The 15,543-nt window shown below is 42.7% G+C and overlaps 2 protein-coding genes across 6 annotated transcripts; one reads left to right on the top strand and one right to left on the bottom strand.

Moving 5' to 3' along the window:
• The first annotated feature begins 149 nt into the window (after positions 1 to 149).
• ZNF891 (zinc finger protein 891) lies at positions 150 to 7,451 on the top strand. 2 transcript variants are annotated; one of them, XM_087828615.1, is made up of 2 exons: positions 150 to 215; positions 3,611 to 7,451. In XM_087828615.1, the coding sequence occupies exon 2, from the start codon at positions 3,633 to 3,635 to the stop codon at positions 5,247 to 5,249; it is 1,617 nt and encodes a 538-aa protein (XP_087684741.1). In that variant the 5' UTR covers positions 150 to 215; positions 3,611 to 3,632; the 3' UTR covers positions 5,250 to 7,451. The 2 variants fall into 2 exon arrangements, with proteins under 2 accessions (XP_087684741.1, XP_087684740.1); XM_087828614.1 differs by having other exon boundaries at positions 159 to 215; positions 3,518 to 7,451.
• On the bottom strand, positions 3,042 to 14,602 carry ZNF140 (zinc finger protein 140). Of its 4 annotated transcripts, none has more exons than XR_015716240.1 (4): positions 12,864 to 14,172; positions 12,162 to 12,257; positions 6,930 to 9,985; positions 3,042 to 5,772 (listed from the first exon to the last, which is right to left on the bottom strand). XR_015716240.1 is itself a non-coding variant. In XM_087828617.1 (4 exons), the coding sequence occupies exons 1-4, from the start codon at positions 14,570 to 14,572 to the stop codon at positions 8,820 to 8,822; spliced, it is 1,398 nt and encodes a 465-aa protein (XP_087684743.1). In that variant the 5' UTR covers positions 14,573 to 14,602; the 3' UTR covers positions 3,042 to 8,819. The 4 variants fall into 4 exon arrangements, 2 of the variants coding, with proteins under 2 accessions (XP_087684743.1, XP_087684742.1); XR_015716241.1 differs by having other exon boundaries at positions 3,042 to 7,017; positions 7,252 to 9,985; XM_087828617.1 differs by adding an exon at positions 14,564 to 14,602 and having other exon boundaries at positions 3,042 to 9,985; positions 12,864 to 12,990.
• Between the last annotated feature and the right edge of the window lie 941 nt (positions 14,603 to 15,543).

The following is a 15,543-nucleotide window of genomic DNA, read 5'->3' as shown; positions in this document are numbered from 1 at the left end:
CGAGTCGCGCACAGCGGCCCCGCCGCCGAGCGCGGCGCCCGGGACGTGAAGCCCAGAATCCCTCCGCGAGGCGGCGCGGGGGCTCCCGGGAAATGTAGTCCCGGCCCGAGAGCTCCCAGCCCCGCCTTCCCCGGCCGCCTCGGGGCGCCGCGCGCCTCGCCCTTCGCGCGGAGGCCCGGGAGCTCCGGCGCGGGGAGCAGGTGCGCAGACGGCGGGTGAGCGCGGGGAGCCAGCCGGGAGGCCCTGGGAAACGCGGCGAGCGGGAGGGGAGTTGGGGGCGGTCCTCCGAGTTCCGCAGGGCGCCGGGGCCCTGCGGGAGAGGCGGCGGACGGGCTGAGGCGGGACGCCCGGCGCGGCGGGCCTGGTCCCAGGACGGCTCTGCGGGACCTACCCGAGCGGTGGGGCCGCGCGCGCCGGGCCCCGGGGCGGCCCCGGGGAGGCTGGAGCAGGCTGGGTTGTGACGCGGCGCGCCCCGGGTACACGAATTTCTTTACCCAGCTTTCCGGGCGGTATTAATCCCTTAATCTGTTAATGATGGCGTCACAGTGATATAATTTATCGAAGGCAAACCTTGAAAGACTCGAAATTGAGCAATGAAAAAAATATTGTATGAACCTTATGTGGACCATGAGTGGAAGAAAACATTTTTTAAAGCATGAGATAAAAATGTTAATGCCTATATATTTGATATTGAGGAATTACTAATTTATTCGGTGTGACAGTGGCCTGGTTATGGTCTTTGAAAGGCCATCATTCAGACACATTGAAACTTGCAGATGTGCCGGTCCCAGGAGCTCCGCAGGCGTGACGGGCAGACGGCCGACACTGCGTTTGTGCCGAGCGTTTCCGCGGCTCCCAGCCCGAGCGCGGCAGCATGAGCCCGGTGCACGGCCGTGTTCAGTGTATTAATACTTCACGTACGGCTTTTTCAGGCTCAGAATTATGATTGCACTTTACTCTTTCTTTGTACGCTCCTTGGTATTGTCCTAGAAGTTTTTACAAGCCTTTCCCTTAAAAGCTTTGGGCTTAAAATCTTCAGGGGTAGATACTGTACTTCTGATCCAATTTTTTACGGTAGTTGACTGATTTATGTTTTGTAGTCTTAGTCAATTTTGGCCACAAGTTTTTCCAGAAAATTTTTCATCTGATCTGAAATTTTAAGTTTGTTTGTATCAAGTTGTTCATGCTATTTTACAATGATTTTTAAAATGACTGCTTTTTAATGATATTTAAAAATCACTAAATGCTGTAATTGTAGCATTTTTAGTATAATATTTATCTGGGTCATCAGTTTTTCTTCCTTGATTCATCCTATAAGATCTGTATCTGCATTATTCTTTCCAAAGAAGCAGATTTGGGTTCATTTTTGTGGTCTGTTCTCTGGTTTTAGCTTATGTCTTTGTATTTTGGTTTTCTGTTCTCTAATTTTTGCTGTCAGTTCTTAAACTTTACTTTGTTGCTATTTTTCTCTTTTTTTTTTTTTTAAATATATCTTTATTGATTTCAGAGAGAGGAAGGGAGAGGGAGAGAGAGAGCTAGAAACATCAATGATGAGAGAGTCATTGATCAGCTGCAGCCCGCAACCCGGGCATGTGCCCTGACTGGGAATCGAACCCTGATTGCCTGGATCCTAGGTCGATGCTTAACCGCTGAGCCACGCCTGGCCGGGCTATTTTTCTAATTCTTGATTTGATTGTTTTAAAAATTATTTTCTCAATAATTTCTTTTCCAAGAAATGTGTATATACATTTTTTTAAGTCTCATGTTAAAAGGCACATAATAAAAACAGGAAGCCCTGTTTCTTCTCAGTGCTGGCCCATGTAAAATGCCTTTTGATACATTTTTCCTGAAGGTAAAAACCCATCGTAAAATCTAACCATTTTTCCCTCTTCCTGAACACAATCCCCAGGAGCCTGCCTGCCTTCTACTGTCCAGACCACCGATTGTCAACCTTTCCATCTCATGTCACATAGACTAATTACTAAAAATTCAGCACACCAAAAAATAGGCTTTTTGCTGATCTGACCAAAAAATAGGTATAATGTTGATTCACTCACATCAATGGCTATTGTTGTGTTGCTGCTGTCATCTTATTTAACCATCTAAAGGAAAAGAGGTCCGTGCCCTTGATTAAATAGTCAGGTGTTGCATGTCTTACAAGGCCTGGTGGCACAGTGGCTGAAAATCACTGATGTAGCCTCAGCAGTTCTTTCCTTACCTCATCCAAGGGTATGTTTTTATTGATTTGAGGAAGGGAAAGTGGGGGGAGGGAGAAACACCAATGTGAGAAAGAAACATCAGTCATTTGCCTCCCGTACACCCCGACTGGGGACTGAACCTGCAACCTAGGTATGTGCCCTGGCGGGGAACTGAACCCACCAACTTTTTGGTGTTTGGGGTGATGCTCCAACCGACTGAGCACCCAGCCACAGCTGATCACTTATCTTTGGGAATGCAGCACGCTGGCCTCCTGGGACTTCCCTTACCCTCATCCATTCCCTTGTCTCATCTCTGTGTTGGATCCCTGTTTCCTTTTCCCAGGATTATAATCCTATTACTTTCAGGCAAATCTATTTCTATATAACATACACTAAAGTAACAGTTATATGTGTTTCTGGTTTAAGGACATAAAACCTGTCTAAATTAAAATGCTAGTTTTATAATTTTTGTCCATTAAAACTGAACTCTTAAAGTATAATACTGATAAAGGGTTGCATTTGAAGGTTATCATCTAACCTTCAAAAAGTGGGATCTGTAAAAATATTAGCATAATAAATTATCACATGATTTGCTGTGATCCTTAAAGTTTCCAAGCATCCATCTTTTGTATGCTGTTTTGTTTTGTTTTTTACTTTAAAGCTACCGTAAAAATTATTCAGGAAAGTTCTGTACCACCTAATATTGTTCAGGCCTCACTCTCAAAGCTTGGAACATAATTCATGCTTCTTTGTTGCTCCCATTCAAGTTTAACATAGACTAATTAATCAAAAGGAAGTATGGACTTTGGGGAAAGAGATTAAATGGAGATAATCAAATGAATGTTTGTTTCAAAGTTGCATATTTACCTTTATCAATTCTTAAGGTAACAGCCATATCATCAGTCCTATTAAGCACATGTGAGGTTATTCAGCTCCAAGCTAAATGTAGATATAAATGAATTTATCTAAAAACAGTTGTTTTAAGCAGGAAAATTATTTTTCAATTCCAAAAAAAATTAAAAAGTAACAAAGTATGCATGAAATTTAATTAAACTATGCCTTTTTTTATGGGTTCTCTTTAGCCTTAACTTCTTTGTATTGATGCATGCTCCTTCCACCCAGGGCTGAGAAGCAGTCTGCAGAAGTCAGTATAAGTAACCAAGGTGACAGTTGTAGAGGGTGGCCAAGGGTGACTATTGCAGTAAAGACTTCAACTGGCCAGACCTTCAGGGAGGGAGGGAGGAGGCTATACTTCGTTACCTTGCCTCTCATGGGCCATTTCCACCGTCTTTTAACTGAACCTGCCTCTTCACTCACAGGGAAGATGCTCAGTGAAATGCAGCCTTGCCCTGATTGGATCAGAGGAACAAGACAAGAAATATTCTGATCTCTTTACCCTATTGTGCTTGCAGATGTTACTTCCAGACTCTTAAGATGGCAGCTGTTGACCTATCCCCCATATGGGCTTTGACTGCCCAGGACTCTGCCTGTTTCTATGTTAGAAATACTGAGGAGGAAAGGATGGTGGCTGGGTTTTCAGGAACCTGGTTACAGGGACTGGTGACCTTTAAAGATGTGGCTGTGGAGTTCACACAGGAGGAGTGGATGATGCTGGACTCTGCTCAGAGAAGTATGTACAGAGATGTGATGTTAGAAAACTACATAAATCTCACCTCAGTCACATGTCAATTATGCAAGTTTTCTGTGATCTCCCAGTTGGGTCAAGATGAGATGAGAGCTATGAAAAGAATGATTCCCAAGGGCACCTATCTAGACTGGGGAAAAATATCCAGTGGTAAAATGGTAAGATTCATGATGGATGATTGGTCTTCCACATTAAGAGAAGACTGGGAATGCCATAAGATCAGAAAACAGCACAAGATCCCAGAGGGTAATTTGAAGCAAATGACATTTACCCAAAAGAAAACAGCGTATCAGGAGAGATTCTATGACTATCATGAATTAGAGGGAAACTCTAAACTTAGATCAAAACTTGTTTTTTCAAAGAGAGTTTCCACCAGCAAACACTGCCATAACTGTTACTTAAGTATTGAGTGCTTGAAGCATAATTCAATCCTAAACAATTATGAGAAAAACTCTGTGAGTGAGAAGCTCTGTGAAAGTCATGAATATGACAGAACTCTGTGGCATCTTGAACAAACTCAAACAGCACAAAAAGAGTACACATGTTCTAAACATGGTATATACTTCAAACATAATATGCTTCCTTTACATAACAATTTTCATTTGGAGGGAAATTCCTATGAATGCAATAAAAACAAAACTTTTTGTCATTCATCCCTTAAACAACAGGAGCAGTCTCCTAATGGAGAGAAACATGAATGTAATCAGTGTGGAAAACCCTTCAAAAGGACTTCTAATCTTATTTTGCACAAGAGATGTCACATGGGTGAGAAGCAATATGAATGTAAAGAATGTGGGAAAGTCTTCAATGATTCCTCAACCCTAAGGAGACATGTAAGAACTCACACTGGTGAGAAACCCTATGAATGCCATCAGTGTGGGAAAGCGTTCAGTCAAAAAACATCTCTTAAGGCCCATGTGAGAACTCACACTGGAGAGAAACCTTATGAGTGTAATCACTGTGGAAAGTGTTTTGGAACAAGTTCTTATCTTATAGTGCACAAGAGAATACACACTGGAGAGAAACTCTACGAATGCAGTTACTGTGGAAAAGCCTTCAACACAAGCTCTCACCTTAAAGTTCACAAGAAAATACACACTGGAGAAAACCTTTATGAATGCAGTGACTGTGGGAAAGGTTTTAGTGGTCTCTCATCCCTTAGAATGCACATGAGAACTCACACAGGAGAGAAACCCTATGAGTGTGAGGAGTGTAGGAAAACGTTCAGTGCTGCTTCTTCCCTTAGGAGACATGTGAGAACTCACACTGGAGAGAAACCCTATGAGTGTATCCAGTGTGGAAAAGCCTTTAGTCAGAGTTCTTCACTTGTTATACACAAGCGGATTCATACTGGAAGAGAATCCCTGTGTGTTCTGAATGTGAAGTCACCATTTCCAGTGTCCTAAGGTGGACTGCAAATTCATTATTTAGTCTTTGTTCTCTAAAATAAGCATTTATGGCTACATACAGTCTTCTAAACATTCATTTAGCTACGTAACATATCGGTCTATGTTAATTTGTTTAATTCTAAATGTGTATTATGACTTTTTGATCCACAGATATTTAGAATCATGTATTTGTAATATGTGAGGCAAGGTTTTTAGTTACCTTGTTACTGATTTCTAAGTTAGTTGCATTACGTTGAGAGTATTTGGACGATAATACTTTATTGAGAGTTGCTTTCTGATCTGCTGTGGCAGATAGGGCTGTAGCCAATTAAACAAGCTCATCCTTCCCTCCTGGAGTCCTATTTTGGCTCACAATACCAATATGTCCAGTTACAAAGCTCTTCTCAGCCTCCTTGCAGCCAAGTGTAACCATATCCAGATGCTGTCACTAGTGACAGACCTGCCTTTTTTCCCTGTTTGCCTTGTGCATTTTGCCTTTCTGCCTTCCTTTCTTCTCTCTTTGAGTGTCCCGTTCCTAGAGCTGAAGGAGAAATCTTGTGACTATGAGAATAATTGTGGCCTAAGGATGAATAGAAGATCCTGGTTCTTCAAAGACATCTTTAAATAGCTGTATTAGCACTGCACTGTTATATCTGGACATCTTTTTATGTGGGGAAAAAGAGCTTACTGATTTTCTTAACAGTATATTAGATACAGTAACATTTGTTTTTTTGAAAAACAAAAAAACTGCCAAGATAAGTAGAGTTAAATATTTTATGTTCGGTGTACAATTGTAGTCCTTGCAAAAGAGTACCATAAGTGGTACTCAGAAAGAGTGGTTATGCTCTGCTTGGCTGGGGGTTGAGATTTATGTGCAAGTTTGAGTATACCAAAATCTTGGCAGGCCAGCAGCTGCAGACTCAGTCTCAGTCTCATCCAATACGTCTCAACTGGATTTTATTGCAACAGCCTCATGACTGGTTTCCCTGACTCAAATCTCACTTTGTTCCAATCTGTTTTCTATGCAGCTGCCACAGTATCCTTTTATTATTTTTTATTCTTGGTGTTTCTTAATTATGAAACTAATGCATGCATGTGAGAAAAATATAAACCACCTCTGCTCTACACAAGGGAAATCTTCCCTCCTCAGATTTTACTGACATACAAATGTAACACTGTATATGACTGCATTCTGTCAGACTGTATTCTATGTACATACAGTTTCATCTTGAAAAACAGGTAAATTTTATTATCTTCTACCTTTGGAAAGCACCACAGCTTATAACAAATGATGTGTTAAATATGGAAAGATATAACAGATTTACGTGTAAGATCAAGTGAAAGCAACTATAAACCTTACCAGTACCTTCTTGCAATGACAAATAAAGCATACTGTATAAACAAAAACATCCAATCAATTCATTTTCTTCTTTCAGTGGCAAGAGTGTTTTGACATCTCTTTAACTGTATAATCTAGGAGTTATCTGTATTTTAGGTTAAGTAAAAATAATAGTTCTCACTTTCTAAAATATCCTGCCACAGATTAAGAAGAAGACTTTTTGGATGAGTTATGTAGTTTAAAATGAGGTTGCATGGAGGGAGGAGAAAGTTCTTATTTTTGACAAAATAATTCAGGTAATATATCTGTGAGCTAAACTACCTGTAAAGGCACTGCCTGCAGGATTGCCCTTCACTTACCTGGTCAGAGGCCTGTCTTCACTTTTTTCTCCATCACTCTTTCCCTTGCTCCAATAAGGAGGTCACATTGGTTTAGAAATAGAAAGTCCTGCTTACAAGAGAGAGAAAATAGATACTTCAAAATACAGTTTTTCTTGGCTCCAGACCCAATCTTTTAGTAAAGGGGGAAAAAGCTATTAATTACAAAAACAAGAGCAGGAGGAAAATGCATCCACTTCCCACTTCTGCCCATTTTCAGTCATCTCAAGAACATGGAATAGGAATTCAGCCATGCAATTTAGAACCCACCCCCTAATATTTCCTATGGAAATAAAAAATATACCTAAGTTCAGATTCTGAATTTGGAGGAATGGTAACCTCTTCAGACAAGGTTCCCATAGTTCTGCAACACTGCATTCCCATATAGACTCTTTTGAATGGGTCCAGTCAGCCCCACCCCTCCTGAGAAGTCTATGGCCACATTCCTGAATGTTACAAACCTCTGAAATGACAAATACATTCTTGGTCACCAGAGGGCCCCCCCCCCCCCCAGGGCTGGAGAGAGTAACGATGCTGGCTATACCATAGGAAAGGGAGGATTTGTGCAACAAAACTATTCTATAGTTTGAGGCGTTGGGTAATTCTAGAAAAGTAATTCCTCAGCAGCAGCTACGTGTTCTGTTGCCACACTGAATGGGAAAGACAAATGCTAGCCTCTTGTTTTGTGAATGATTTACATATACATGAGGAAATGAGGAACTTATTCAAGTACTAAATTGTATATTATACACAGTATATGTGAGGAAAGTTCTTAGAAGAGGCAGTCAGTTGCTTCAAAGATAAACATTTACCTGGGGCATTAAAAAATGGGCAAGTTGTACATGAAAGTGAACATAATATGATTTATTTTCACAAGTATAGGCTTACAAAATAAATGTTCTCGCTGTAAATGCAACAAAAGAGGAAAACTACCTTAAAAATTTCCTGATATACCTTATTTACATTTATTTCTAAGTCATGTCTAGTCAGATTCAAGGATAAACATGAGTTAACATAACCTTAAATCCAAACACTACCTCAGTTAAAACCATAAGACAACTAAAAATGTTTCTATAATTATGTTTGTATAATGTTTCCACAGAAGCACACTACTCTCGCTGATGTCAATATTGTGATCGTTGCATTTTCAGAATCATATGCTGTGGGGGGAAAACTCAGCAAGTACCAGATTAACTATAAGTCAAAAGATTTATTTATAGCTCTTTTCAGAATTTGCTTTTTTAAAATGACCAAAACAAACATCTCCTCTGTAAAAAAAAACACAAAACTTTCCCACACTGATTCCCTCCGATATGACTTCTCAGAGCTCTAAGACTTTCCCCCACCCATTACAATGCTACTTTCCCCCCAGTATAATTCTGTACATTTAAAATATTGCAGAAAGCCAACCTATATTCAGTTCATTTACAGGGATGTTTTTTCTCCTTAAAAGAGTATTTTAAATTTTAATAAAGAATGCATGGTCCATGAAGGCATTCCCAAATCACTGTGTTTTTATGTATGACTGCTTCATTATAAATTTTCTGATATCCAGGAAAAAGTGCACCCTTACCCATGCATTCTGTCCTGCTTGAGCAGACAAATGCAAGATGAGAGCTAATCTCTAATTAAAAGCTTCCTCCCTCACATTGAACTTGTACCCCTTTCCTGGTGGGAACCTATCCATGTAAAGGGAACCCTCCAGAAGAAGATTCTTCATGCTGAGTGCACTTCCTGACATTCCAATTCCCACATATTCCTAGGAGTTTTCCTCCAGGTATGGACCACATATCTTCACATTTCAACACATTCACATAAGGCTCTGAAGTCAAAGTAAGGCATTAGCTGCTATATTTTTAAATGCATACATCTTTAGGTTTTCTCAACAGTGAGAATTCCCTGGTGTTCAGTAAGGAATGAGTGGTAATTAAATGAATTTCCATACTCATAGGGGTTCTCTAGATTGTGTGTTCTCTGATGTTTTGCAAGGTTTGAGCTCCAGCTGAAGGATTTATTGCATACCTTACATACATAAGGCTTCTCCCCAGTGTGAGTTATCTGATGTAGAATGAGGGAAAAGCTCCGACTAAAGGCTTTGTCACATTCAGTACAGGCATAGGGTTTCTCTCCAGTATGAACTTTCGTATGTTGTATGAGAGATGCGTGCCAAGTGAAAACTTTGCCACATTCATCACATTCATAGAGCTTTTCTCCAGCATGAATTCTCTGGTGTTTAATAAGGAATGAGTGGCAGCGGAAGGCCTTCCTACACTCTCCACACTCATAGGGGACTCTGGTCGTATGAACGCTCTGGTGTCGAGTCAGGTGAGAAGAGCGGCGAAAGGCCTTCCCGCACTCACTGCACTCGTAAGGTTTCTCTCCAGTGTGCGTAATCTGATGACGGAGAAGTTCTGAGCCACTGCTGAAGGCTTTCCCACATTTCCTACATATATACTGTTTCTTTCCTATGTGAATTCTCTGGTGTCGAGTGAGGTTTGAGGCACGGCTAAAGGCCTTTCCACATTCTGTACATTCATAGGGTTTCTCTCCAGTATGTGTTCTCTGGTGTTCAATGAGGAATGAAAGGTAACTGAATGTTTTACTACAGTCCTTACACTCATGGGGTTTCTTTCCCGTATGTATCATCTGATGTTTCACAAGGTTTGAGATTTGACTAAACGTTTTGCCACATTCCTTACATACATATGGTTTCTCTCCTGTGTGAGTCCTCTGATGTAACACAAGGGAAAAGCGCCGACTGAAAGTTTTTCCACATTCATGGCACCCATAGGGCCTCTCCACAGTATTGACACTATGTTGAGACAGGGCTTCTTGATGAGAGACTGTCACTTGCCTGATACATCCCCGATTTCTTTGTAGCATCTCAGTAACATCCTCACATTTCCAGTCTCCTTTAAAACTGGAATGTTCAGGGTCTTGGCTCAGATCCCTTTCCTTTATCACATACTGGGATAAATCATCTTCATATATGACATTTTTTGGAGAAAACTCTCTGATCTCACCATTTGACTCTGAAACTGAAAAAACAAAGCAATGTTTCTTATTTTCTGTATTGAGTAAAATAAAAGCCATTCTTCCTTTTTTTGAGAGAATTAAAATGGAAAAGAAACTTACTATTTCGTTGCTTTCAAATTTGTCATAAGTGGCTTTGAAATCTAAGCATTCTGCCCAGAAATTCAAAAGACATCAAACAGCAGAGAGATTTAGGTGACGAGAGAGAAAAATTAAATATAAGTAACTGAAAGTTAGGGGAAAATAGAACTATGAAGAAGGTAAGTAACTGGGAAGGACACGTTGTTAGTCTTGCTCACCTCCATTTATTTGCTGCCAGAATGACATAAAAATGAAATTTTCATAGTGCTAATGAGCTGCAAGTGCTCCTCAGGACCCACAGAGACATCAGACTGTTCACCTAGTGCCTTTGGAATATCTTACAGTAACTTATTCTAAATAAATAAATAAAGGGTTTCCCTGAAGACCAACTTCTATGATGCTCACTCTAACTCTACTTTTCAAACTGATATCTGAAGCTCAACTTTGATATAACAGCCTATCAGATGCTTCTGACAGACCTAGTCCCCAGTTTTCTCCAGGCTAAGTTTTTTGTTGTTGTTGGTTCTCACCCAAGGATATATTTTTCCATTGATTTTGAGAGAAAGTGGGAGGGAGGGAGCGGGGAGGGAGAGATAAGGGAGAGAGAAAGAGAGTGAGAGAGAGAAAACAAACATCAATGTGAAAGACACATTTCAACTGGTGGCCTCCCACATGCATCCCAACCAGGGCTGGGATCGAACCTGCAGCCCAGGTACGTGCCCTTGACTGTGAATCAAACCCGAGACCCTTTGGTGCGCAGGCTAAGGCTCTAACCACTGAGCAACACCAGCAAGAGCACCAGGCTAAATTAAAAAAAAGACTTTATCATTGGGGGGAATTTTATAATAACATGAAATATTGTTATAAATATAATAAGTGTTATTTTAAATATATATTATAAATATTAAATATATATATTATTTTATATCCTTACTCTTATGAAATATATACAGTTAAAAATCCATGATGTATACAATTTATGCTCAAATGTCTCCAAAAAAAATCATATACCAAATGATTAAAAAAATCGGGCAAAATGTTTGCAAAAGGTGAATAGGAATAAGAATATATGGGTATTCTCTGTACCAGTCTTGCAACTCTTATGACAGTTTAAAATTATTTCCATATTACCCATTAAAAATTTCATTTTCTCTAACATAACTGACATTTATTTTGTTTGGAGGGAATGCTGCCTTTTATAATCACCAACTGCATGCTTCTAGGGAAAAATAAAAAGACCTCATATTTCTTTAATATATATCTAAGCAGTGATCTTCACAGATGACACTACTGTCTATGCAAAGAATCAGAAAAAAATTTACTAAAAAACTCCTGGAACTAGTAAGTGTGTACACCGAGATTGTACAATACAAAGTTAACACACAAAAGTCAAAACTTTCCTACATTCTAGCAATACACAAATGGAAGTTGAAATTAAAAACACATTACCATTTATAATTAGCAATCCTCAAACATAAAATACAACCCCCCCAAAAACAAAACATGTACAAGATTTATATGAGGAAAACTATGAAACTCTGATGAAAGGCCTCAACGAAGAACCAAATGGAGACAGTCTCTGTTCATAAACAGGAATACTCAATATTGTCAACAGGTCAGTTCTCCCCCAGCTGATCTATATATTCAGTGAAATCCAAATAAAAAGTATTTTATTCATCTCACCAAACTGATTCTAAGGTTTATATAGAGAAAGAAATGACTATTGCCATAGAACAAAGTCAGAGGACTGAGCTACCTGACTCCAAGGCTTGTTATAAAGCTACAATAATCAAGGCACACAGACCCATGAACCAAGTAGAGAACTCAGAAATATACCGGCATAATTACGGTCAGCTGTGCTTTTACAAAGGCGGAAAGATAATCCTTTCAATAAATAATGCTAACACTGTGCATCCACATGCATAAGAATGAATCCAGACACAAGCCTTACACGCTTCACAAAATTTAATGGATCACAGACCTAAATGTGATACCCATTTAAAGGTAATTTTTTTCCTTTTTCTCTCATCTCCTTGTTGCTTGGCTGCAGAGGCAGACACAGCAGGAAGTACATAGCAGAGGAGAAACTAACTCACTCACCTGAAAAGAAATCTGTTTTCACATCTCCTTTCCCCAGCCAGGGCTCTTTCCCTTGCTCCAATAAGGAAACCACATCTGGCTTAGAAATGTTAAAACCTGCTTGCAGAAAATAAATTCAAAGTCAGTTCCTGAATCCTCAGAAAAGAGGTACCATTAAAAGAAATGCCAGATATAAGTATAAAAGGTGTCTAAAGATTAGGTAGAGTTACAATCCCCATCTTAAAAACTAATAAAGCCCAGCCGGCATGGCTCAGCGGTTGAGCACTGACACAGGAAACAGGAGGTCACTGGGTTCTATTCCCAGTCACGGCACATATATGGGTTGCAGGCTCGATCCCCAGTGGGGGGCGTACAGGAGGCAGCCGATGGATGATGTTTCTTTCTCATCGATGTTTCTATCTCTCTATCCCTCTTCCTTCCTCTCTGAAAATCAATAAAAACATTTAAAAAAACTAATAAAAACCCATAGACACAGGCAACAATGTAATGACCAGAGTAAAGGGGAAATGGGGGCTGGGTGGAGGTGGGCAAAGGGGGGAAATTGGGGACATCCATTATAGTGTCAACAATAAAAATAAAGTTTAAAAAAAGACTAATATTAAAAAAATACCTCCCTTGGGAATATTCAGCCAGATAATCAAGATTCACAACAGCCACACTAGAAGGCGCATTCTAACAGAGGGAGGTGAGGGGGACACTTACCCAGAGAGACCAGGAGGCCATAGTTCTCCAGCATGACGCGTCTGTACAAGTCTTTCTGAGCAGGCTGAAGCCATTGCCACTCCTCCTGGGAGAAGTCTATGGCCACATCTCTGAATGTCACTGACCCCTGAAATGACATATAGGCATCTGCACAACGAACACCAGTGCTCCCCAAAGCCCTGACGAAGGAATAAAATGACTTGCAGAGAGGAGAGTGGGCAGTGTATATAAGCAGGGGCAATGGGAGTTTTCAGAATTCTGAGTGATTACTGAGAGTATAACTAAAAGTAGAGCTATTCTGTTTTGCTCTATAATGGAAAAAAAGAAGGAACAATATATGTGACTTGTCCTGAGATGATTTACAAGTATGTGAAAGGTTAGAGTGATGCATGTGAACAGCATGAATTTCTGGCTTTGGTTGTAAAAATAAAGACAATTCTTTGTGTTTAATAGGCAATGGGTACTGTCCTTAATACCAGCCTATTTTTATAGGCTTTGGCAAGAATTTCTTCTTGATAACAACTGGCTATAGCAGACAGCAGCGGCGCCCTTGCAACGGGGCATGCACTCTTGAGCTTACCACACCATCCCATTCCTGAAGAAATAGCTGTGAAACTCAAAGGCTGTTCTAGCGATGTCACAGAACAAAGACAAGCAGTCAAGTATCAGGACCTCCTGAGGAGGGAAGGGACCACCTCCCTCCAAGGAACCTAACAATTCTTCCCTCAGGGTCAGAGGGAGTAAGCAGCCCCTAGTTTTGAACGGCTTAAGTGACCTATAGAACTGTTAGGCACAAAAAGGAATTTTAAAAGGTCCCAAACTAGTAACGGCCCCAAATGTATGGCAAAGTTATACTTTACAGTTTAAAAAAATTTTTTTTTAATTTATGAAGAGTACTGAGTAACAGAGAAAGAAGCCGTTTTCCTAGAGTAAACAGTGGGATTTGCAACTTGGACTCCTCAGCAAAACTCGGAGAGCTCTGGATTTGTAGACAAGTAAGACAAAAAGTAAGACAGAGAAGTGGAACTAAAAACAGAAGACTAATTTGGAATGGTTGGCCTTCTTATCCACCTCTGAGAAGGAGGAATGCCTGCCTGGTATTTAGCCACAACCGAAACAAAAGTGTTCCTTGCTAAATAAATGTAATGTCATGTCTGGAAAACGAGCTCTGTGAGTTCAGAGATTTTTTTCTGCTCACTGCTACATCCCCAAGACCTGGACTGGGTCGTGCATTAGAATCCCTTGGAGGAGCTGCTAAAACACAGGCTGCTGAACCAGACACCCAGTTTCTGGTTTAGGTGCGGGGTGGGGCTCATGAACATACATTTCTAATGAGTTCTCAGGTGATGCTGATCCTGCTGATCCAGGGATCACCCTCTGAGACCGGGTACAGGTGCTGAAAGTAGATGCTCAATAAAAACACGATGACTACATGAACCAAGGGCAGCTGGAGCACGAGACACAAAGCAAAGCACTTCTCATTCGAGTAACGGCTGGCTCCCTACCTTCAAGCCCTAAGGCGTCCCTGCCCGGTCAGCAGCCCCACCCGCACGGGAACAGCGGCCGGTCGGCCCCTCTCACCCCCCGAGTACCAGGGCCTGCAGGAGAGCAGCGGGGGAGCCCCGAGGCTCTGCGCGGCAGGGAGTCCCGAAGGGCTGGCAGCCACAGCTGCCCCTGGAGGAAAGGGGGCTCCGGCTTACCTGCGACATGGCTCCCGGCAGGGCCAGGCGGGCGGCGCGGCGCCGGCGGGGAGAGCTGGCGGGAGGGGAAGGACCCTGAGCGCGCAGGCCGCGCCTCCCCGCGGGCTCGCGCCGCTCACATCCACCCGCCCCGTCCCATGGCGTCAGGGAACCCCGCGGCCCGGGGGCCCGAGAGCGCCGCCTTCGTGCCAGGAGTCCAGCCTGGCCTGCAACCCAGCACCTCCGCCGTTAACGGGGTCACAAGGCCGCGCGCGTCCTCTGCGGCTCTGGGCGGGTGGACAAGGGTCCGAGCTCCGGACGGCATCGCCGGGCCAGCCGGCGGGGGCCCGGCGCAGAGGGGCGGGTCCCTTTACCTACCTCCGGCCCAGGAACCCCAGACTCTCGGCTCGGCCCCGGCGGGGGAAACGGCGCCTTCCGGAGCCCCGGGCACCAGACCCCACGACCAGGCCGCGGGCCCAGCACAACTGCACTTCCCAGGATCCACCGCGGCCTCGGCGCGCGTGGGAGGAAGGCTCCGGGGCACACACTACAACTCCCAGAATCCTCCACGCCCGCAGAGACAAAAGGCGGGCCTCAGACAACTGCACTTTCCGAGTCGGAGGGCTGTGAGAGGAAGGCTCCCCGTCACAAACTACAACTCCCAGAACCTCCCACGCCCCCAGAGACAGAAACGTGGGGGCCTCAACTACAATTCCCAGGATCCACCGCGTCCTCAGCGCTGTGGAAGGCAGGCTCCGGTCACATACTACAACTCCCAGAATACCCCACGCCCGCAGAGGCCGAAACGTTGTGCGTCAAACAACAGCCCTTGTCCGTCCACCCGCGCCTCAGCACACATCGCACGAGGAAAGAAAGGCTCTCGGTGACGCGCGAAAACACCCAGAAAGCCCCGCGGCGGAACTTACGGCGCCTCCAGGCAAAGGCCGTTCTACTCGGGCAACTACAACTCCCAGAACACCCCGCGGCCTCAGCCTCCTGAG

This window comes from Miniopterus natalensis, chromosome 20 (genome assembly GCF_054644295.1).
Source record: "Miniopterus natalensis isolate mMinNat1 chromosome 20, mMinNat1.hap1, whole genome shotgun sequence".
Taxonomy (NCBI): Eukaryota; Metazoa; Chordata; class Mammalia; order Chiroptera; family Miniopteridae; genus Miniopterus; species Miniopterus natalensis.
Note: the sequence above shows the minus strand (reverse complement) of the source record. Positions and strands in the feature narration are given on the sequence as shown.